The sequence below is a fragment of the Hemibagrus wyckioides genome, linkage group LG29, assembly GCF_019097595.1.
Source record: "Hemibagrus wyckioides isolate EC202008001 linkage group LG29, SWU_Hwy_1.0, whole genome shotgun sequence".
NCBI lineage: Eukaryota > Metazoa > Chordata > Actinopteri > Siluriformes > Bagridae > Hemibagrus > Hemibagrus wyckioides.
Window position 1 is genome coordinate 20,151,815 of NC_080738.1, and position 20,883 is coordinate 20,172,697.

A 20,883-nucleotide genomic window follows, 5' to 3' on the forward strand; every position below is an offset into this window, starting at 1 on the left:
AACGTCACACAGGTGTTAGAAAATGAACCTATGTTGTCTTATTTATTCCTGAGATCTTTTAAGGCATGTTGTAGTAAAGAAGGTGTACACTTATCAAAACTTATTGTAGTTTTTCATTTTTAAGTAATGTTTAAAATGTTTTTTTTATTATTATTATTATCAGCTTTTTTACTTTGACACTGACATCAAAAAACAGATTCATCCTATTTTAATCCTAAGACTATATGCCAGTTAAATGAGAATATCTTTAAAGCTTGTGTATGCATTTATTTATCCACTCTAAACATTTTTCCAAGAGCTTCATCAGAGGAAATGTAAATAAATATCAGGTTCCACCGAGATTTGAACTCGGATCGCTGGATTCAGAGTCCAGAGTGCTAACCATTACACCATGGAACCGGGACATGAGACACTTTTTCAGCTTTCACTTTTCAAATTATGAACAATAGTGTACTGGAAACTTGCACGGAGAAATGTATATATGTAAAAAAAAAATTAACAATTAATACGTTTTATTATTAATTAATTTATATTAATTTTATTATTGTTGTTTTAGATCAATCATATCAGACCAGTGTAATATAGTTATTTTATTTTAAAAAATAAATAAATAAATAAACAAACAAACAAACAATTCCAAGCATCCCAGATTGATAAAACTGGTATGCTGAGGTCCAATCCCATATCCCTGTTCACTCTTTATTGAAGTGCACTACATAGGGTATGGCCTAATGGATATTCTCACCTAATGGCTGCCTTCATAGTGCACTGTGTTAATAACGTGGAGTGATTTGGACTGGGAATCATGTAGCAGCAGTTCTCTCTCGTTCTCTCTCTCTCTCTCTCTCTCTCTCTCTCTCTCTCTCTCTCTCTCTCTCTCTCTCTCTCTCTCTCTCTCTCTCTCTCTCTCTCTCTCTCTCTCTCTCTCTCTCCCTCTCCCTCCCTCCCTCTCCCTCCCCACTTCCTTCTTCCACACCGGGAGTGTTAAGAGACAGGGTGAGTCTGAAGAGTTTTAGATAAATATAAACAGGATTATTTTGCTGTAATGTTCAGATGATCGGCTTTATCCCGAATTCCGCTTCGATTCATGGTGTTGTCATGGCGAGGGAAGGCTCGCGCGCCCTGTCACTTTCACGCTTGCTAGTTAGTTTAGCTTCTTTTTGGTGCTTTTAAGTGACACGGTCAGGTCACGTGAGGTCTGTTCAGATAAATAGTCTTTAAATAGAATTTATCTTCACGTTTCGCTTTATATAGCGAGATAATTTCCCCCAGAGTGGTTTTTATTTTTATTTTTGGCCCGATTCACTGACGCTGTTATGCTAATGCTAATGCTAACGCTTGCTAGCAGTTTAGCTGAGTTTGTACACGTAGGCGAAACCCGCATAGTGACGTTTAGCAACAAAGCTAGCTGAGTGTTTTAGTTACCGAATATACACGGATGTCATTTTAGTTGCTGAATAAAACTTTTATTTATAGTGAATAAAAGTCAGTGACCGATTAGTCAGGGTCAGTGTGGGGTCTGTAGAGCTGTGACGTGTGCTTCAGGGTAATATATATAAAATATTCTGCATGCTATAAGATGTGCTTTACATGTTTTATTTATGTCATTAAGACAGGTATGCTTTTTAACACGGCCACTGAGTCATTTCTGGAGCATGTATTCTAGTCCAGGTTCAGTGAACACTTTTATATGTTTACTCGTCCTCAGGAAGCGGTAGGCCTCACTGAAGCCTCGGCCTGACGTGATGTCGGAGCCGAAGACAGCCGCTCCGGCGCCCGGAGACACGTACAAGGGCTGGCTGTTCAAATGGACCAACTATATCAAGGGATACCAGCGGCGATGGTTCGTCCTGAGCAACGGCCTGCTGTCCTATTACAGGTACACACCGATTCCTCTGACCGCAGCGTGGACATCAGGGGGTTTCTGGTGTTTCTAGCTTCATCACTGCACATCTCACCACCTCCAGAGATTATAGAGAATTAAAGTCAGCCTTTCATGTAGAACATTCTGGAAAATAACACAGAGTTCAGGTTTAGTCTCTTCCTCTATACGCTACTGTATACAGTACTGTATCAGGAACAGTGATGTCATTTATGTTATACTTCATCACTTCTGAGAAAACTTTCTCTCTCATCCACTTACTGGTCTTGTGTTCGTCCACTTACTGGTCTTGTGTTCGTCCACTTACTGGTCTTGTGTTCGTCCACTTACTGGTCTTGTGTTTGTCCACTTACTGGTCTTGTGTTCGTCCACTTACTGGTCTTGTGTTCGTCCACTTACTGGTCTTGTGTTCGTCCACTTACTGGTCTTGTGTTCGTCCAGTTAAAGGTTATCGATATGTTCTGTGACTTGCTGTACAGTCACAGCTCATCAGTAGTCAGTGTGGTTGTCCTGCATGTTTCTGTACATCTTTCTGCACACTGTTAAACTATTGGAGATTCATGTGGAAGAGGGCAGAGTTTATGAGTTGGAGTTCATTTAAGTGCTTTACACACTTGCTTAACCCCAGACTGATGGAGAGTTATGCCTTTAGTAAGCGTCAGTAATATCATCTAATCCACCACTGAGATGACCCTGTGGCTCTCCGTCACCGTGACGCTCAACCTCGCCTCAAACGCGTACGTCATAACCCTCGAAACACAGAGTCTCTTTGTCTAGGTCATCGCCCTGTTTACTCTTAGAGTTGTTTATTTTTCAGAGATATAAACAGTGGTGGTGATGGTGGTACAAACTGGACTTTCACTGTCACTTTAGTGTGTGTGTGTGTGTGTGTTTGGGTCATGTGACTGTTAGATGGACTTTTCCTATATAACAGTGTGCACAGGTTCCTCCATGCTCCTCAGTGGAGAATAATCAGGAATGATGTCTGAGGATGTGAAGGTCTGACCTCCTCACTGAATTCTGTTGGTGGATATTAATGAGCTTTCTGAAGGTCACTGAGTCACATTAAGAGTCACATGAGCCGCATTAGCCACACGAGACTCACCCATGGCCACCTGCTAAAAGGGGAAGATCCACCACTATGTCAAGCCTGCAAAATACCTACATCAATAAAACACATTCTACTCTACTGCCCTGAGCACTATTAGGGAGAAATTTTATTCAGAAGACACTTTAGAAAATATCTTCAAGACAGCTCCACCGTACAAGATTCTGAACTTCTTAACAAGCATAAACCTCAAAAAACTAATATGAACTCTTCTTGCTATCTTGTATATCAGTGTAACCCTGTATATTGAATATCACCCTATATTTTAACTACATTCAATCTTTTGCCATAATATAACCATTAAAGCTAACATGGCATTAAAAATCAATCAGAAAAAAGTCACATGAACATAAAAATCTGTGACTTGGATGAGCAGAGTCTCAAAAACTGCAAATGTCTATGACCTCTACTTTAGACCTACAAACTACAGAGGGGAATTCTCAATAAAAGCTGACTTAGAAATAATGTAATTGCTGAGAAATCAGGGTTTTAGATCCATTATCATCTATAATGCTTATCACAGTATTGATGTTATATTGTGACATCACCCAGACCTACATACAGCAACTGAAATAACATCCACTTACCCCCCTCCCCCTTCACCCCCTCAGGACCCAGGCGGAGATGGGCCACACATGTCGTGGCACTATAAATCTGGCTACAGCCAACATCGCTGTGGAGGACTCGTGTAACTTTGTGATCTCAAACGGAGGTGCACAGACGTATCACCTGAAGGCCAGCTCTGAGGTGGAGCGACAGCGCTGGATCACAGCCCTGGAGCTCGCTAAGGCTAAAGCTGTGCGCATGCATGCAGAGTCAGGTGGGTCACGCCCAGTCACTCGGAGTCAGGTGGGTCACGCCCAGTCACTCGGAGTCAGGTGGGTCACGCCCAGTCACTCGGAGTCAGGTGGGTCACGCCCAGTCACTCGGAGTCGGGTGGGTCACGCCCAGTCACTCGGAGTCGGGTGGGTCACGCCCAGTCACTCGGAGTCGGGTGGGTCACGCCCAGTCACTCGGAGTCGGGTGGGTCACGCCCAGTCACTCGGAGTCGGGTGGGTCACGCCCAGTCACTCGGAGTCGGGTGGGTCACGCCCAGTCACTCGGAGTCGGGTGGGTCACGCCCAGTCACTCGGAGTCGGGTGGGTCACGCCCAGTCACTCGGAGTCGGGTGGGTCACGCCCAGTCACTCGGAGTCGGGTGGGTCACGCCCAGTCACTCGGAGTCGGGTGGGTCACGCCCAGTCACTCGGAGTCGGGTGGGTCACGCCCAGTCACTCGGAGTCGGGTGGGTCACGCCCAGTCACTCGGAGTCGGGTGGGTCACGCCCAGTCACTCGGAGTCGGGTGGGTCACGCCCAGTCCACACACTTGGCCCTTTGCACCATCCAGATTAAACACACACACACACCATTTTTCTTCATCAAGTTAATTGAATCTTATTAAATGAAATGCAAGAAAGAACAGATTCAGTAATCACCAATCCTTTGCTCTGTCTTTCCTCAGATGACTCTGGGGATGAGTGTGCCTCCTGTCCACCCATGACAGGTCAAGGTGTTGGGGCTCGTAACTCGGAGGTCCAGTCCACACTAAGAACTCTAGGAAGCAAAGTGGAGGACCTCAGTACATGCAATGACCTCATTGCCAAACATGGCTCCGCCCTCCAAAGGTCAGCCCTGCCTCTCAGACTAGTGTGTTTTTTTGTTATGTTTCCTTTTTTTTTGATGTGGAGTGACGTTTCTCTCAGGTCCTTGTCTGAACTGGAGAGCATTAAACTGGGTGGAGAGACCAGTGATAAAATCCGGCAGGTGACGGAGAGGGCCACGCTGTTCCGCATCACGTCTAATGCCATGATCAACGTAAGGCGGTTTTATACCTCCATTTCCTGTTTACACTGTTAAAATCATACAGCTGCCTGAACAAATCGTGTGTGTGTGTGTGTGTGTGTGCAGGCATGTCGGGACTTCCTGGCCCTGGCTCAGGCTCACAGTAAGCGGTGGCAGAAAGCCCTTCAGGCCGAGCGGGAGCAGAGGGTTCGTCTGGAGGAGACGCTGGAGCAGCTGGCCAAGCAGCACAACCACCTGGAGAGAGCGTTCAGAGGAGCCACAGTGCTGCCCGCCTCATCCAGTAACACCATAGCTGATAGCAAAGGTACACACACATACACTATATTGCCAAAAGTTTTGGGACAATGAATGAGTTTGGTGTGGAGGAACTTGACTGGGTCCTGACCTCACCCCCATAGAACACCTTTGGGATGAATTAGAGTGGAGACTGTGAGCCAAACCTTCTCGTCCAACATCAGCCTGACCTCACAAATGTGCTTCTAGAGGAATGGTCAAAAATAAACACACTCCTAAACCTTGTGGAAAGCCTTCCCAGAAGAGTTGAAGCTGTTATAGCTGTAAAGGGCGGGACAACTCCATATTACATTCATGTGCATGTAAAAGCAGACGTCCCAAAACTTTTGGCCTGACTCACAGTCTCCTCTCTAATTCATCCCAAAGGTGTTCTATGGGGTTGAGGTCAGGACTCTGTGCAGGACAGTCAAGTTCCTCCACACCAAACTCACTCATCCATGTCTTTATGGACCTTGCTTTGGTCACTGGTGTACAGTCATGTTGGAACAGGAAGGGGTCATCCCCAAACTGTTCCCACAAAGAGCATAAAATTGTCCAAAATGTCTTGGTATGAAGCTGAAGCATTAAGAGTTCCTTTCACTGGAACTAAGGGGCGGAGCCCAACCCCTGAAAAACAACACCTGAACTCAATGATCTGGAGGGGTGTCCAAAGGGAGATAAGAGCTGTGTAATTTATTGTCCGAAAATAAAATGCTTATTTCAAGCAGGTTTAAGTGTGTACACACACACACACACACACACACACACAGCTCTTAGATGCACCAAATTTCACACTGAGATTTTTATATAGTTTGTGTGTTTATCTTTAATCATATATAAAATGTTTTGGTTTGTGACTCCAGGCTCAGCTGCAGCAAAGGGTGATGCCAGTGATGATGAGGAGAACGAGTTTTTCGATGCGTGTGAGGAGTTTATCACCGTCCCAGCTGACCCCAAATACCACAGGTCTGTATTTACCCCCTACTTCCTGATTCTATAGCTCACGTTGTGGACTGGACCTAAGTGTCTCTCTCTCTGTTTTTGTCTCTGTGTCTCTCTCTCTCTGTTTTTTTCTCTCTCTCTCTCTCTCTCTCTCTCTCTCTCTCTGTGTTTTTGTCTCTCTCTCTCTCTCTCTCTCTCACTTTCTTTGTCTTTCTCTCTCTCACTCACTCACTCTCTTTATCTCTCTGTATCTGTTTTTGTCTCTCTCTCTCTCTCTCTCTCTCCCTCTCTTTATCTCTCCCTCTCAGTTTCTTTGTCTTTCTCTCTCTCACTCACTCTTTATCTCTCTGTATCTGTTTTTGTCTCTCTCTCTCTCTCTCTCTGTTCCTCTCAGGAGGTCGGGCAGTAATGTCAGTGGGATCAGCAGTGAGATGGGGATGGACGATGGCACCACATCGGTTAGTTTGTGTCCTCCTTTTTGTTCCTGTCTTTATGAAGTCTGATGCTCGTTACAGGGCCTCGTCTTTTATTTTGTTTAAAAAAAAATCCTCGTTTGTTGCTTACAGTTGGATGAGCAGTCTCTGACGTCCAATCCGGAGTCTCCTCAGTCTCAGGAGGTGGAGCCTGTGAGGAAGAGGCGGACCCGAATCCCAGACAAACCGAACTACTCGCTCAACCTCTGGAGCATCATGAAGAACTGCATCGGAAAAGAGCTCTCCAAAATCCCCATGCCCGTAAGGGAGCTTTCACTCTGGGCATCTCAACGCTAATATCTCACGCTACTTTTAAAATAAGTTATATAAAACATTTTGGATACGTGTCATAAAGAGGGATGTAAATTTATATTAACTTTAATTTATTAAAATTATCATGAAACAGGCAGAACTCTGTTGATCACTCTCTGTTTCTCAGTATAACCCACATGAAAAGTTGGAGAAGAATTGGTCAGTTTTGTGACTCTCAGTGACCTCCAGCATGATGTTTCTGAAAGAATCTGATTCTAAATACTGGACTGTGAATCCGAGTTATATTTCAGCAATAAATTCACAGTTTCTCCTTAACAGTACCTTTATATAAAATAGTTGAGAGTTGAAGCTACATATCAGTTCAGTCAGTGATGTCACAAAATTCTGCAAAATATTTTGTTGAAATTGTTGGATGATATAATATTTAAAAGCTTTAATCTACAGAATCTCTGGTCTAGCTAACATGGCTAATGTTAGCTATGGTCAGATGGTTATCATAGTGATGTTCATATATATTCTGACTGGTTTAAAGAGTAGGAGGCTGAGTCATGTGAATAACTAACCAGAGCTGATTTACTAGCTCTTAGCTAACCTGCTAGCGAATGTTACATTAATATTAGATTACTGAGGATTACTAGAGTGTACATGTGCATGAAGAATAAGGGTAGATGAAGATTTCATGTCCTCCTCCTCCTGCAGGTGAACTTTAATGAGCCGATCTCCATGCTGCAGCGTTTGTCAGAGGATCTAGAGTACTCTGAGCTGCTGGACCGAGCCGCTAAGTGCCAGAGCTCACTGGAGCAGCTTTGTTACGTAGCGGCCTTCACAGTCTCGTCTTATTCTACCACCGTACATCGTACAGGAAAACCATTCAACCCTCTGCTGGGCGAAACCTTCGAGCTTGACCGCCTGCAGGACAGTGGATACAGATCCCTCTGTGAACAGGTATGGGGGGGTGGGGTGGGGGGTGGAATGGGGAGAAAGAGTAAGAGAGGAATGGGAAAGATAGAGAGAGAGAGGAATGGATGAGCTCAAATGTTGGGGTGACTGTGAGTCTGAATAACTGTGTGTGTGTGTGTGTAGGTGAGTCATCATCCTCCTGCTGCAGCTCATCATGTGATCTCTGAGCGAGGCTGGACCCTGAGGCAGGAAATCACTGTGGCCAGCAAGTTCAGGGGCAAATACCTTTCCATCATGCCTCTCGGTACAGTACACACACACACACACACACACACGTTAATAATAATAATAATCAGTGTTACAAAGCAGAATTACAGAAACATAGAATGGATTTATATCATGTAGATATTCACAGTGTAATAAAAGTCAGAGAGACTCTGTACAGACTGAGATGGAGATGATGGACACACCAGTCAGAGAGGGCAGAAGAAGTGACCCACTGAAGGAGGGAAAGATGGACAGAGTGAGAGAGTTGGTTCTTTGATAATAAACATGTGTGTAATAATATTCTGTCTCCAGGATCTATTCACTGTATTTTTGAGAAGAGTAACAATCACTACACCTGGAAGAAGGTGACCACAACCGTGCACAACATCATTGTAGGAAAGCTGTGGATAGACCAGGTGAGATCATCAGCATCACACTGCAGTACAGTGTGTTTGTGTATATGTGTGTATATGCTTAACCTCCACCAGGGGGTGCTGTGAAGCCAGAAATACTGTTAATCCCAAATGCAGTGGTCAGTGTCTGTGTATCACACGCTTAAGTTGCTCAAGCTGTAAGCCTCATTTTCAAAGATTTTCTACAAACTTTATCAGGATATTTACAGCTCTAAGTTATCTAAAATGATCTTTGTGAGGAATTTTATTTCATAACTGCACATTAGATCCTAAATGATATCTGTGGCATTAAATATAGTTTTGAAGAGCAACTCGAGAACTTTCTGGAGAGAATAATTGAGAGTGATGTGGTCTGTGGGTTGTGATGGAAAAATATCAGCGAGAATCAAGGGGAAGGTGATACAAGACAGTGGTGAGACCGGCCATGCTGTATGGTTTAGAGGCAGTGTCACTGATACAGAGACAGGAGTCAAGATTCAAAATTCATTCAAGAAGCTTTATTGTCATTTCAACCACATATATCTGGCGCAGTACATAGTGAAATGAAACAGCGTTTCTCCAGGACCTGGTGCTACAGAAACATACAACAACAAAGAGTTCAACACAAAACAACAAACACCACCACAGAGCTAGGACAGAAGATTGTCTTAGCCACGTAAAGTGCACAGTGTGCAGCTAGGTGCAAACAGAGCATAGACAAGACAAAAGACAAGAAATACAAGAAAGACAACACAAAAGAACACAGGACACTTAGTGCCGAAAAGAAATAAAAGAACATGTGTACTGGAATGTCAGTGAAATAAAATAAATAAAGTGAAATGAAGTAAAAAAATACACAGCAGCGGTTGAGGTAGTGCAAATAGAATAAACATAAATATAACTATAGCAGCGGATGACAGGTAGAGGTAGTGCAGTAAGTAATGAACAATATAAATTGTGTGTGTGTGTGTTCACACAGTCAAGAGAGAGTGTGTGTGTGTGTGTGTGTGTGTGTGTGTGTGTGTGAGAGAGACAGAGTTGATATACAGTTCAGTCCTGAGTGTGTGTGTGTGTGTGTGTGTGAGTGTAGAACAGTTCAGTCCTGAGTGAGTGTGTGTGAGTGTAGAACAGTTCAATCCTGAGTGAGAGTGTGTGAGTGTAGAACAGTTCAGTCCTGAGTGAGAGTGTGTGTGAGTGTAGAACAGTTCAGTCCTGAGTGAGTGTGTGAGAGAGTGTAGAACAGTTCAGTCCTGAGTGAGTGTGTGTGTGTGAGTGTAGAACAGTTCAGTCCTGAGTGAGTGTGTGAGAGAGTGTAGAACAGTTCAGTCCTGAGTGAGAGTGTGTGTGTGTGAGTGTAGAACAGTTCAGTCCTGAGTGAGAGTGTGTGTGTGAGTGTAGAACAGTTCAGTCCTGAGTGAGAGTGTGTGAGTGTAGAACAGTTCAGTCCTGAGTGAGAGTGTGAGAGAGAGAGTGTAGAACAGTTCAATCCTGAGTGAGTGTGTGTGAGTGTAGAACAGTTCAGTCCTGAGTGAGTGTGTGAGAGAGTGTACAACAGTTCAGTCCTGAGTGAGAGTGTGTGTGAGTGTAGAACAGTTCAGTCCTGAGTGAGAGTGTGTGTGTGTGAGTGTAGAACAGTTCAGTCCTGAGTGAGAGTGTGTGTGTGAGTGTAGAACAGTTCAGTCCTGAGTGAGTGTGTGTGAGTGTAGAACAGTTCAGTCCTGAGTGAGTGTGTGAGAGAGTGTACAACAGTTCAGTCCTGAGTGAGAGTGTGTGTGAGTGTAGAACAGTTCAGTCCTGAGTGAGTGTGTGTGTGTAGAACAGTTCAGTCCTGAGTGAGAGTGTGTGTGTGTGAGTGTAGAACAGTTCAGTCCTGAGTGAGAGTGTGTGTGAGAGTGTAGAACAGTTCAGTCCTGAGTGAGTGTGTGTGTGTAGAACAGTTCAGTCCTGAGTGTGTGTGTGTGTGAGAGTGTAGAACAGTTCAGTCCTGAGTGAGTGCGTGTGTGTGTGTGAGTGTAGAACAGTTCAGTCCTGAGTGAGAGTGTGTGAGTGTAGAACAGTTCAGTCCTGAGTGAGAGTGTGTGAGTGTAGAACAGTTCAGTCCTGAGTGAGTGTGTGTGTGAGTGTATAACAGTTCAGTCCTGAGTGAGAGTGTGTGTGAGTGTAGAACAGTTCAGTCCTGAGTGAGAGTGTGTGTGAGTGTAGAACAGTTCAGTCCTGAGTGAGAGTGTGTGTGAGTGTAGAACAGTTCAGTCCTGAGTGAGTGTGTGTGTGTGTGTGTGTGAGTGTAGAACAGTTCAGTCCTGAGTGAGTGTGTGTGAGAGTGTAGAACAGTTCAGTCCTGAGTGAGTGTGTGTGTGTGAGAGAGAGTGTAGAACAGTTCAGTCCTGAGTGAGTGTGTGTGAGTGTAGAACAGTTCAGTCCTGAGTGAGTGTGTGTGAGTGTAGAACAGTTCAGTCCTGAGTGAGTGTGTGTGTGAGTGTAGAACAGTTCAGTCCTGAGTGAGAGTGTGTGTAGAACAGTTCAGTCCTGAGTGAGAGTGTGTGTGAGTGTAGAACAGTTCAGTCCTGAGTGAGTGTGTGTGAGAGAGAGTGTAGAACAGTTCAGTCCTGAGTGAGAGTGTGTGTGTGTGAGTGTAGAACAGTTCAGTCCTGAGTGAGTGTGTGTGTGAGAGTGTAGAACAGTTCAGTCCTGAGTGAGAGTGTGTGTGAGTGTAGAACAGTTCAGTCCTGAGAGAGTGTAGAACAGTTCAGTCCTGAGTGAGTGTGTATGTAGAACAGTTCAGTCCTGAGTGAGTGTGTGTGAGTGTAGAACAGTTCAGTCCTGAGTGAGAGTGTGTGTGAGTGTAGAACAGTTCAATCCTGAGTGAGTGTGTGTGAGTGTAGAACAGTTCAGTCCTGAGTGAGTGTGAGAGAGTGTAGAACAGTTCAGTCCTGAGTGAGAGTGTGTGTGTGTGAGTGTAGAACAGTTCAGTCCTGAGTGAGTGTGTGTGTGTGTGAGAGAGAGTGTAGAACAGTACAGTCCTGAGTGAGTGTGTGTGTGTGTGAGAGAGAGTGTAGAACAGTTCAGTCCTGAGTGAGTGTGTGTGTGTGTGAGAGTGTAGAACAGTTCAGTCCTGAGTGAGTGTGTGTGTGTGTGAGAGAGAGTGTAGAACAGTTCAGTCCTGAGTGAGTGTGTGTGTGTGTGAGAGTGTAGAACAGTTCAGTCCTGAGTGAGTGTGTGTGTGTGTGAGAGAGAGTGTAGAACAGTTCAGTCCTGAGTGAGTGTGTGTGTGTGAGAGTGTAGAACAGTTCAGTCCTGAGTGAGTGTGTGAGAGTGTAGAACAGTTCAGTCCTGAGTGAGAGTGTGTGTGTGAGTGTAGAACAGTTCAGTCCTGAGTGAGAGTGTGTGTGAGTGTAGAACAGTTCAGTCCTGAGTGAGTGTGTGTGAGTGTAGAACAGTTCAGTCCTGAGTGAGTGTGTGTGTGTGTGAGAGAGAGTGTAGAACAGTTCAGTCCTGAGTGAGCGTGTGTGTGAGTGTAGAACAGTTCAGTCCTGAGTGAGTGTGTGTGTGAGTGTAGAACAGTTCAGTCCTGAGTGAGTGTGTGTGTGAGTGTAGAACAGTTCAGTCCTGAGTGAGAGTGTGTGTGTGTGAGTGTAGAACAGTTCAGTCCTGAGTGAGTGTGTGTGAGTGTAGAACAGTTCAGTCCTGAGTGAGAGTGTGTGTGTGTGAGTGTAGAACAGTTCAGTCCTGAGTGAGAGTGTGTGTGAGAGTGTAGAACAGTTCAGTCCTGAGTGAGTGTGTGTGTGTAGAACAGTTCAGTCCTGAGTGAGTGTGTGTGTGTGAGAGTGTAGAACAGTTCAGTCCTGAGTGAGTGTGTGTGTGTGTGTGTGTGTGAGAGTGTAGAACAGTTCAGTCCTGAGTGAGAGTGTGTGAGTGTAGAACAGTTCAGTCCTGAGTGAGAGTGTGTGTGTGAGTGTATAACAGTTCAGTCCTGAGTGAGAGTGTGTGTGAGTGTAGAACAGTTCAGTCCTGAGTGAGAGTGTGTGTGAGTGTAGAACAGTTCAGTCCTGAGTGAGAGTGTGTGTGAGTGTAGAACAGTTCAGTCCTGAGTGAGTGTGTGTGTGTGAGTGTAGAACAGTTCAGTCCTGAGTGAGTGTGTGAGAGTGTAGAACAGTTCAGTCCTGAGTGAGTGTGTGTGTGTGAGTGTAGAACAGTACAGTCCTGAGTGAGTGTGTGTGAGTGTAGAACAGTTCAGTCCTGAGTGAGTGTGTGTGAGTGTGAGTGTAGAACAGTTCAGTCCTGAGTGAGAGTGTGTGAGTGTAGAACAGTTCAGTCCTGAGTGAGTGTGTGTGAGTGTAGAACAGTTCAGTCCTGAGTGAGTGTGTGTGTGTGTAGAACAGTTCAGTCCTGAGTGAGTGTGTGTGTGTGTGAGTGTAGAACAGTTCAGTCCTGAGTGAGTGTGTGTGTGAGAGTGTAGAACAGTTCAGTCCTGAGTGAGAGTGTGTGTGTGTGTGTGAGTGTGAGTGTAGAACAGTTCAGTCCTGAGTGAGAGTGTGTGTGTGTGAGTGTATGTGTGTGTGTGTGTGTGAGAGAGTGTAGAACAGTTCAGTCCCGGGTGTTGAGGAGCCTGATGGCTTGAGGAAAGAAACTGTTACACAGTCTGGTTGTGAGGCCCGAATGCTCCGGTACCTCTTTCCAGATGGCAGGAGGGTGAAGAGAAGTAGTTTACAGAGACTCCAATGATCTCAGCTGACTTCTCAGTCAGAGCTGGAGGTAGCAGAGCTGAAGATGTTGAGGTTCTCTTTGGGAGTGACACGGTTGGACAGGATTAGGAACGAGTACATCAGAGGGACGGCTCATGTTGGACGTTTGAGGGACAAAGTTAGGGAGGACAGATTAAGATGGTTTGGACATGTCCAGAGGAGGGAGAGTGAGTATACTGGTAGGAGAATGTTGGACATGGAGCTGCCAGGCAGGAGGAAAAGAGGAAGGACAAAGAGGAGGAATATGGATGTAATAAATGAGGAGATGAAGCTAGTGGGTGTAAGTGTTGAGGGATAGGGATAGGTGGAGAGAGATGATTCACTGTGGTGAACCCTGAAGGGAAAAGCCAAAAGAAGATGATGTGGTCTGTGGGTGTTGAGTTTGGTCACGCTGTAGGTCACTCTGAGAAATGAACAGCGTCTGAGAAGAGACACGGTGCTCAGTGTAAGGAACGAGCGTTTATCATTCAGACTGAAAGTTCATTTCATTTCCTCTTCATGTGTCACGCGTGTGCGTGCGTGCGTGTGCGTGCGTGACTTGCCGGACTCATTGTTGCTCAGGTAACCCCAGTTCTCTCCTCTGTTCTGTCAGTCAGGAGAGATCGATGTGATAAACCACAGAACAGGAGATCGCTGCCACCTGAAATTTGCTCCTTACAGCTACTTCTCCAGAGACGTGGCCAGAAAGGTCAGAATCCCAACACGTCCAGACATTTATCAACGATCAACAACAGTACTGTAGAAAACACCTGGAGTGTCCAGCTCACGTAGTCTCTGTCTCTCTCTGTCTGCAGGTTACAGGTGTGGTAACAGATAAGGATGGTAAAGCTCATTATGTGCTGTCTGGGACATGGGATGAGAAGATGGAGTGTTCTCGTGTAATGCAGAGCAGCCGAGGAGGCGAGAACGGGACAGAGGGACGTCAGAAAACCGTCTACCAGACACTGAAAGCTCGAGAGCTCTGGAAGAAAACTCCTCTGCCGTAAGACCCAGTCTTGCTGTCTCCCGCTTCTGTGTAATCTGTTTCCTCCACACCAAACTGATGCAACACTTCCCGTTTTTCTTTGTAGAGATGGAGCAGAGAACATGTACTACTTCTCATCGCTGGCACTGACGCTGAACGAGCCGGAGGAGGGCGTGGCCCCCACAGACAGTCGGCGACGCCCAGATCAGAGACTGATGGAACAGGGGCTTTGGGATGAAGCCAATGCTGAGAAACAGCGACTAGAGGAGAAACAGCGCACTGTGAGACGGGAGAGAGAGAGGGAGGCGGCTCAGATCGCCAATACTGAAGACAGTGAGGGTGAGACACGCGCTGGGAGGGGTGAGACACGAGGGGAGGGGGGGTGTGGGTTGGTACTGAGACATGGTGGGTGGAGGTATGTATGAGGGGTTGATCCCCTGGGGGTAAATAATTGAGGGTGAGAGTGACCATGTGGTGGTAGTGGTGACTGAAGTGGGTGGGTGGAGGGGGGGGGGGTAGAGAGAGAGACAGGTGAAGAACCACAGTGTCCTGCGCTTGAGGACAAAATATGTAGTGATTTATTTATTTATTTGTGTTATTCTGTTTTGTCTTTCATTTCTCTTTTCTTTTTTTTGTATGTTTTTTCTGTCTCCTGTTTCACTCTCCTGTCTGTCTCTCTTTCTGTCTGTCTCCCTCAAGCTCTCATTGAGGACTCCATAACTGACTCGCCTCTAAAAAGCAAGTACTTCCTCCATCTTTTCTCTATCCTTCTACCTCTGTCCTCACACACACACACACCACTCCATCTACCATTCTGTCATCTCTCCTTACCTCAGCACAATGCAGTACTGTTACTAATCCTTTCAGTCTTATAGCGGTACCTGTGAAATTAGGTGGGGTTTATCAGGAGAGTGGGAGGCGGAGTCTAGTGGGGTGGAGTCCATGTAGCATCTGATTGTGCAGCAGAGACGATCTCATGCCTTCAGCTCAGACGGTTTAAGCAGAAGGTCAGCAGTGAAAATGCCGGCCATGAGGAAACATGTCACACCTTTCATAAGGGACGTTTAGACGAGTGACTTGTAAAAGTGCTGTATCAGGAACGGTGTGTGTGTGTGTGGGTGTGTAGTTGTGTGTGTGTGTGTGTGTCTGTGCGCACCACCACGCTTTATTCCTCTTCATGCGTGACCGGAATGTGTGTGTATTTGCGTGGTCATCTGATTGATTTGTTTTTTTCCCCTCTCTGCCTGGCTCTGTAGGTGATTAGTTCCTCTTCTCTCAGTATTTCAGACATTTCATGTTCACAGTGTTTTCTCCATTCCTCTCTCAGCCTTTACTGATGACACCTCTTCTGATCTCTCGCTCTCAAGCAAGTATTCAGTTCCTTCATAACTCCACTCTGCGGCTCTTCTCATTACTGCTTCTTAAAACACACACACACACACACACACACCTGCCATAACATTAACACCACTGAAAGCTGAAGTGAATACAGTTGACTTATTATCTCAGTGACACCTGTAAAGGGGTGTAAAATGTTTGTCAGCAAAATATAATACAACACTCTTGAAGGTCTCAAGGTCTCGAAGTGATCAGCAGGAAAATGGGCAAGATCTGAGTAACTCAGTGTGATGTGTAGATGACTGGGTCAGAGCATCTCCAACACAGCAGGTCCTGTGAGGTGTTCCCAGTGGTCATGGACACTGAAGACTCAGTGATGTGTGTGAGGAGTGAAGGCTTCACCATGTGGTCAGATCCAACAGAAGAGCTACTGTAGCACAAAATACTGAAAATGTGAACACGTAGAGCATCACAATATTGCTGCGTCTGGAGCTGCAGAGCATTACTGCAGACCAAGTTCACTCCATCATGGACACAGTGTTCTCTAAAGTCAGTGTCCTCTTTCAGCTGGATGAAGCTCCCTGACACACTGAAAACACTGTTCAGGAACATTTTGAGGAACATGATAAAGAGTTGAAGGTGTTTTCCTGACCTCCAGTTTTCCTAGATTTCAGTCTGATCCAGTGTCTGTGGGATGCGCTGGAGGAACAAGTCTGATCCTGAACGCTTCACCTCACAGCTTACAGGACTGAAAGGATCTTGGTGCCAGATCCCACAGAGTCAGAGCTGAGTGATGTCACATGGGAGGTTGTGATGTTCTGGCTGCTTCAGTGTATGTGCCTGATGTTTCCTCTTTTCATTACTGCACCTGTCCATCTGTTATCATCTTCCTGTCTGCAGTTAAAACTCACACACTCCACAGCTCACACTCCACCCCTTCGTCACGCAACTACTACTTTAAACACACAAAAAAACATCGTAATAAGAAAAGCTCAGTGTAGGGGTTTACTCAAACCTGCCTATTTTCACAGGGCATCAAAACGGAAGGACATGGCAACCAACCAGTCAGGCTCTGAATAACTTGTAAATATCATATTGTGTATTTCACTATAGAAATTGTGTCCAAAAAAAGGGCCAGTCAGAGTACAGCACTCGGGTAGCAGCTAAACCATTCTACTGCAGCTGATGGTAAAATCATCACAGACGCTATAACACACACACACACACACACACACACACACACACAGTAAGTATCGCCCTGATGTTCTGTATCCCTCTTTCTCCTTGTTTCTCTTCTTGTCTGTTTCTTGTTTGTCCTCAGTGTTTTAAGGCAGGTTTTGTTTTTAATTATTTTTACTCTGTTTTTACTTTAGTTAGTAAATACAGCAGTTTCTCAGGTTTTTGTGGGTTTTCTGATGATGCAGACCAACCAGTGGTCATCACAAATGTCCTCATCCTTTACTTTGTATTATTTATTTATTGTATTTTGTTTATTTATTTATTTGTGTATTTATTTAATTTATTTGTGTACTTATTTATATATTATATATATATATTTTCACATCTTTTTTGAGGCTGAAACCAAAACACTGACCTCATCCTTCTCGTGTGTGTGTGTGTGTGTGTGTGTGTGTTTTTAAGCAGGCGTCCCGCAGGATGCCTACAAGGCCCTTTGGTTCGATCAGTACGAAGACCCGAAGACGGGAGAGCTCACGCACGTCTACAAGGGGGGGTACTGGGAGGCTAAAGAGCAGGGCGACTGGCACCTCTGCCCCGATATTTTCTGAATCAGCACCGTGTGCACTCTGTCTGTAGACTGGACATCAGATCGGCCTGCTTTCTTTCCCCTTCCTTGGAAAGCTGGACATTTGTCTGAACTTCCACATCTGTCTTTTCTCAAAAACACTAGAGAACCCCACCCTCCGATCAGCCCCTGCTCCTAACCCCACCCCCGCACACAGGAAATACCAAAGGGGCGTAGAGGACCGCGCTCCATGACCGCTGTGTGATTTCCTGCTAACTTCTCTTATCTCGGTCAGTGTTAACGTCTCGAAAGGGAAAGGACGTGTCTTCCACAGGGGTGTGGCCTATAGGGGCGTGGCATATCCAGGCTGATTGTAGTCAGATTAATTTTATCATCAGACAGCTCGAAGATAATGAAGGACGTGGTTTTCGGCTTTAATGGGTCGATGGTTCTGTTTTTCACACAATCATTTAATTAATTAATTAATAAATAAATAAATAAATTCACTTTTCCTGTTCCCACGTGGTAAAGAAACGCAACTTGCACTAAAGCGTGTAGCAGAGTTACACAACAACTAGTGCCTGTGTGGTCACATACACACTCCCTTCACTTTCACACTACTGAGCACATCTCTATGTGTGTGTGTGTGTGTGTGTGTGTGTCTGGTTGGTTGTGTGTGTGTGTCTGGTTGGTTGTGTGTGTGTGTCTGGTTGGTTGTGTGTGTGTGTCTGGTTGGTTGTGTGTGTGTGTCTAGTTGGTTGTGTGTGTGTGTGTGTCTAGTTGGTTGTGTGTGTGTGTGTGTGTGTCTAGTTGGTTGTGTGTGTGTGTGTGTGTGTGTCTGGTTGGTTGTGTGTGTGTCTGGTTGGTTGTGTGTGTGTGTCTGGTTGGTTGTGTGTGTGTGTGTGTCTGGTTGGTTGTGTGTGTGTGTGTGTCTGGTTGGTTGTGTGTGTGTGTGTCTGGTTGGTTGTATGTGTGTCTGGTTGGTTGTGTGTGTGTGTCTGGTTGGTTGTGTGTGTGTGTTTAGTTGGTTGTGTGTGTGTGTGTCTGGTTGGTTGTATGTGTGTCTGGTTGGTTGTGTGTGTGTCTGGTTGGTTGTGTGTGTGTCTGGTTGGGTGTGTGTGTGTGTGTGTGTGTGTGTCTGGTTGGTTGTGTGTGTGTGTGTCTAGTTGGTTGTGTGTGTGTGTGTCTAGTTGGGTGTGTGTGTGTGTGTGTGTCTGGTTGGGTGTGTGTGTGTGTGTGTGTCTGGTTGGGTGTGTGTGTGTGTGTGTGTGTGTCTGGTTGGGTGTGTGTGTGTGTGTGTCTGGTTGGGTGTGTGTGTGTGTCTGGTTGGGTGTGTGTGTCTGTGTGTCTGGTTGGGTGTGTGTGTCTGTGTGTCTGGTTGGGTGTGTGTGTCTGGTTGGGTGTGTGTGTCTGTGTGTCTGGTTGGGTGTGTGTGTGTGTCTGGTTGGGTGTGTGTGTCTGGTTGGGTGTGTGTGTGTGTGTCTGGTTGGGTGTGTGTGTGTGTGTCTGGTTGGGTGTGTGTGTCTGTGTGTCTGGTTGGGTGTGTGTGTGTGTGTGTCTGGTTGGGTGTGTGTGTCTGGTTGGGTGTGTGTGTGTGTGTGTCTGGTTGGGTGTGTGTGTCTGGTTGGGTGTGTGTGTGTGTGTGAGTGTGTGTGTGTGTGTGTGTCTGGTTGGGTGTGTGTGTCTGTGTGTCTGGTTGGGTGTGTGTGTCTGTGTGTCTGGTTGGGTGTGTGTGTCTGTGTGTCTGGTTGGGTGTGTGTGTCTGTGTGTCTGGTTGGGTGTGTGTGTCTGTGTGTCTGGTTGGGTGTGTGTGTCTGGTTGGGTGTGTGTGTGTGTGTGTCTGGTTGGGTGTGTGTGTCTGTGTGTCTGGTTGGGTGTGTGTGTGTGTCTGGTTGGGTGTGTGTGTCTGGTTGGGTGTGTGTGTGTTGGAGAGGTGGTATTAGTCCACAAGGGAACTCTTTCGACACCTGGTTTCCGTGTGCACACGCATGTTTCTTGAGGTTTCTGTGTGTTCTGTTGATCTTGGGGAAAAAGCAGAGTTGTTTTAAGTGTACTTACATCTGAACAAAATCACAGCGAGTAAACTGACGAATAATCGTGTGTGTATATCTAGGATAATGAAGTAATGTTAGTGAACTTAATTAACACTGGGCGTGTAAGCAGCAGGGGGCGTGGCCATGTTTTGATGGACAGGATGTCATGTCGAAACACTCAATGCTTTAATATGATTTTGTTTTTTTTGTTTGTTTTTCTGTTCAGTGGACGACTTTGACCCTTGCTTTTTGTTGACAAATGGAACATTCATTAACTTTTTTAATGTCTTTCTTTAAATTTCAGTAGATCTGTTTGTGGAAATGTTTTTAATTTTTGGTCTCATTTCTTTTCTTTTGCAGTTATTTTCCTTCTCGTCTCTCTAGCTGTGAATGGTTGGAAATGTATTCCCTTCTTTATTTGCCTTTTTCTTTTCTTTTCCTTTATTTTTTTTTAACCTGGTTCTCTCCGGATCTCTGCTGTGATGGGATAGACTGAGTGTAGAAATGCTGCAGGATGTAATAAAATCAGACTGAGACACATCTGCCCCTTGGCTTGTTTGTATTGTCGGCGCTCGGGGAAAGCTTCCAGATGTTTGTAGAACAAAAGGAAAGTCTCGGCTGAATAGCGTGAAATATAAAAGCTCACCTTACACTCTATTATTTGACCACATACATGGTTGCTAAGCAACTCTGAGAAAACAAATAAAAGCAGCAAATCAACACTAGCTAACAATTTGTTGTCTTGTAGAGTGGAGTAGAAGTGAAGGATCATGTCTTTATTCAAACATTCCTCATTTTTATAAATCCTGTGTTCCTGCCTTCTATATCATCACCTCATTAATCTCCAACACAGAGTAGAAAAACATTTTAATCTGATCTCAGACTAATAATCAGACCTCAGTGTGTCTGGTGTTTAGTGTTTACTCTTTTGCTGTCCTGAGTCTGTGTTCTACTGAACCAGTGTTAATATATTATTTGATGGAGACTTGAAAGTGCTCTTGTACTTCACTCTGGATAAGAGCGTCTGCCAAATACCAGAAATGTAAATATAATCCTCCAAGTCATTGTTCTCTCTGTGTGTGTGTGTGTGTGTGTGTGTGTGTGTGTGTGTGTGTGTGTGTGTTTGAAACAGGCTTGTGGGAGTGTTTTCTCTCTGCACTAAATATTAAGTTTCATTTCAGACTGTTGAGTGTCGTTTCTGCGGAAGTCCAGCCTCCTGTTGCACCACAGTGGAGTTATAGTGTGTGTTTGTGTGTTTCTCTAACACACTTCACTGAGAGAGACACGAGAACACACACACACAACGTCCTGCAACCTGAAAAGGTGAGTATTTTAGCACATCATGTACAGGTTATTGTTTACAATTGTGCAAAACTTATAATTAATTAATTAATTGATTTAAAAAAATAAACCCTTTATTTCTTCCAGATGTTTATGGAGAAAACGTGTTTTTGTGTCTAAGGATTTTAGTAGAAGGAATGTGAGAGAAAATAATCTGTTATCTATTAGGAAACAAAATACTTGAACTTTCTGAATCATTTGTTCAATCTGAAGGATAAGATTCAGGTCACTGCCTCGAGTCTGAACAGATGTTAGGTGTAAAATCTGGTGAGTGTTCTGAGCTGTGGATTTGTGGTGATTTTATGATGGATTTTACAGTAGAATCACATGCTTGTAGTGTGTGTGGGTGTGTGTGTGTGTGTGTGTGTG

At 45.0% G+C, this 20,883-nt stretch overlaps 1 protein-coding gene and 1 non-coding gene across 5 annotated transcripts; one reads left to right on the forward strand and one right to left on the reverse strand.

Annotated features, from left to right (window-relative positions):
- Positions 1-327: 327 nt before the first annotated feature.
- Positions 328-399, reverse strand: trnaq-cug (transfer RNA glutamine (anticodon CUG)). The gene has a single exon. It is a non-coding gene; the product is annotated as a tRNA-Gln (tRNA).
- A 441-nt stretch (positions 400-840) lies between these two features.
- LOC131349049 (oxysterol-binding protein 1-like) lies at positions 841-17,643 on the forward strand. 4 transcript variants are annotated; one of them, XM_058384375.1, is made up of 17 exons: positions 841-996; positions 1,709-1,879; positions 3,602-3,810; positions 4,492-4,654; positions 4,733-4,844; positions 4,938-5,136; positions 5,969-6,071; positions 6,442-6,505; positions 6,614-6,781; positions 7,493-7,738; positions 7,877-7,997; positions 8,273-8,376; positions 13,687-13,782; positions 13,889-14,076; positions 14,165-14,397; positions 14,758-14,796; positions 17,041-17,643. In XM_058384375.1, exons 2-17 carry the CDS (start codon positions 1,746-1,748, stop codon positions 17,181-17,183), a joined length of 2,322 nt encoding a protein of 773 aa, XP_058240358.1. In that variant the 5' UTR covers positions 841-996; positions 1,709-1,745; the 3' UTR covers positions 17,184-17,643. The 4 variants fall into 4 exon arrangements, with proteins under 4 accessions (XP_058240358.1, XP_058240361.1, XP_058240362.1 ...); XM_058384378.1 differs by having other exon boundaries at positions 6,445-6,505; XM_058384377.1 differs by lacking the exon at positions 841-996 and adding an exon at positions 1,398-1,546.
- The last annotated feature ends 3,240 nt before the right edge of the window (positions 17,644-20,883 follow it).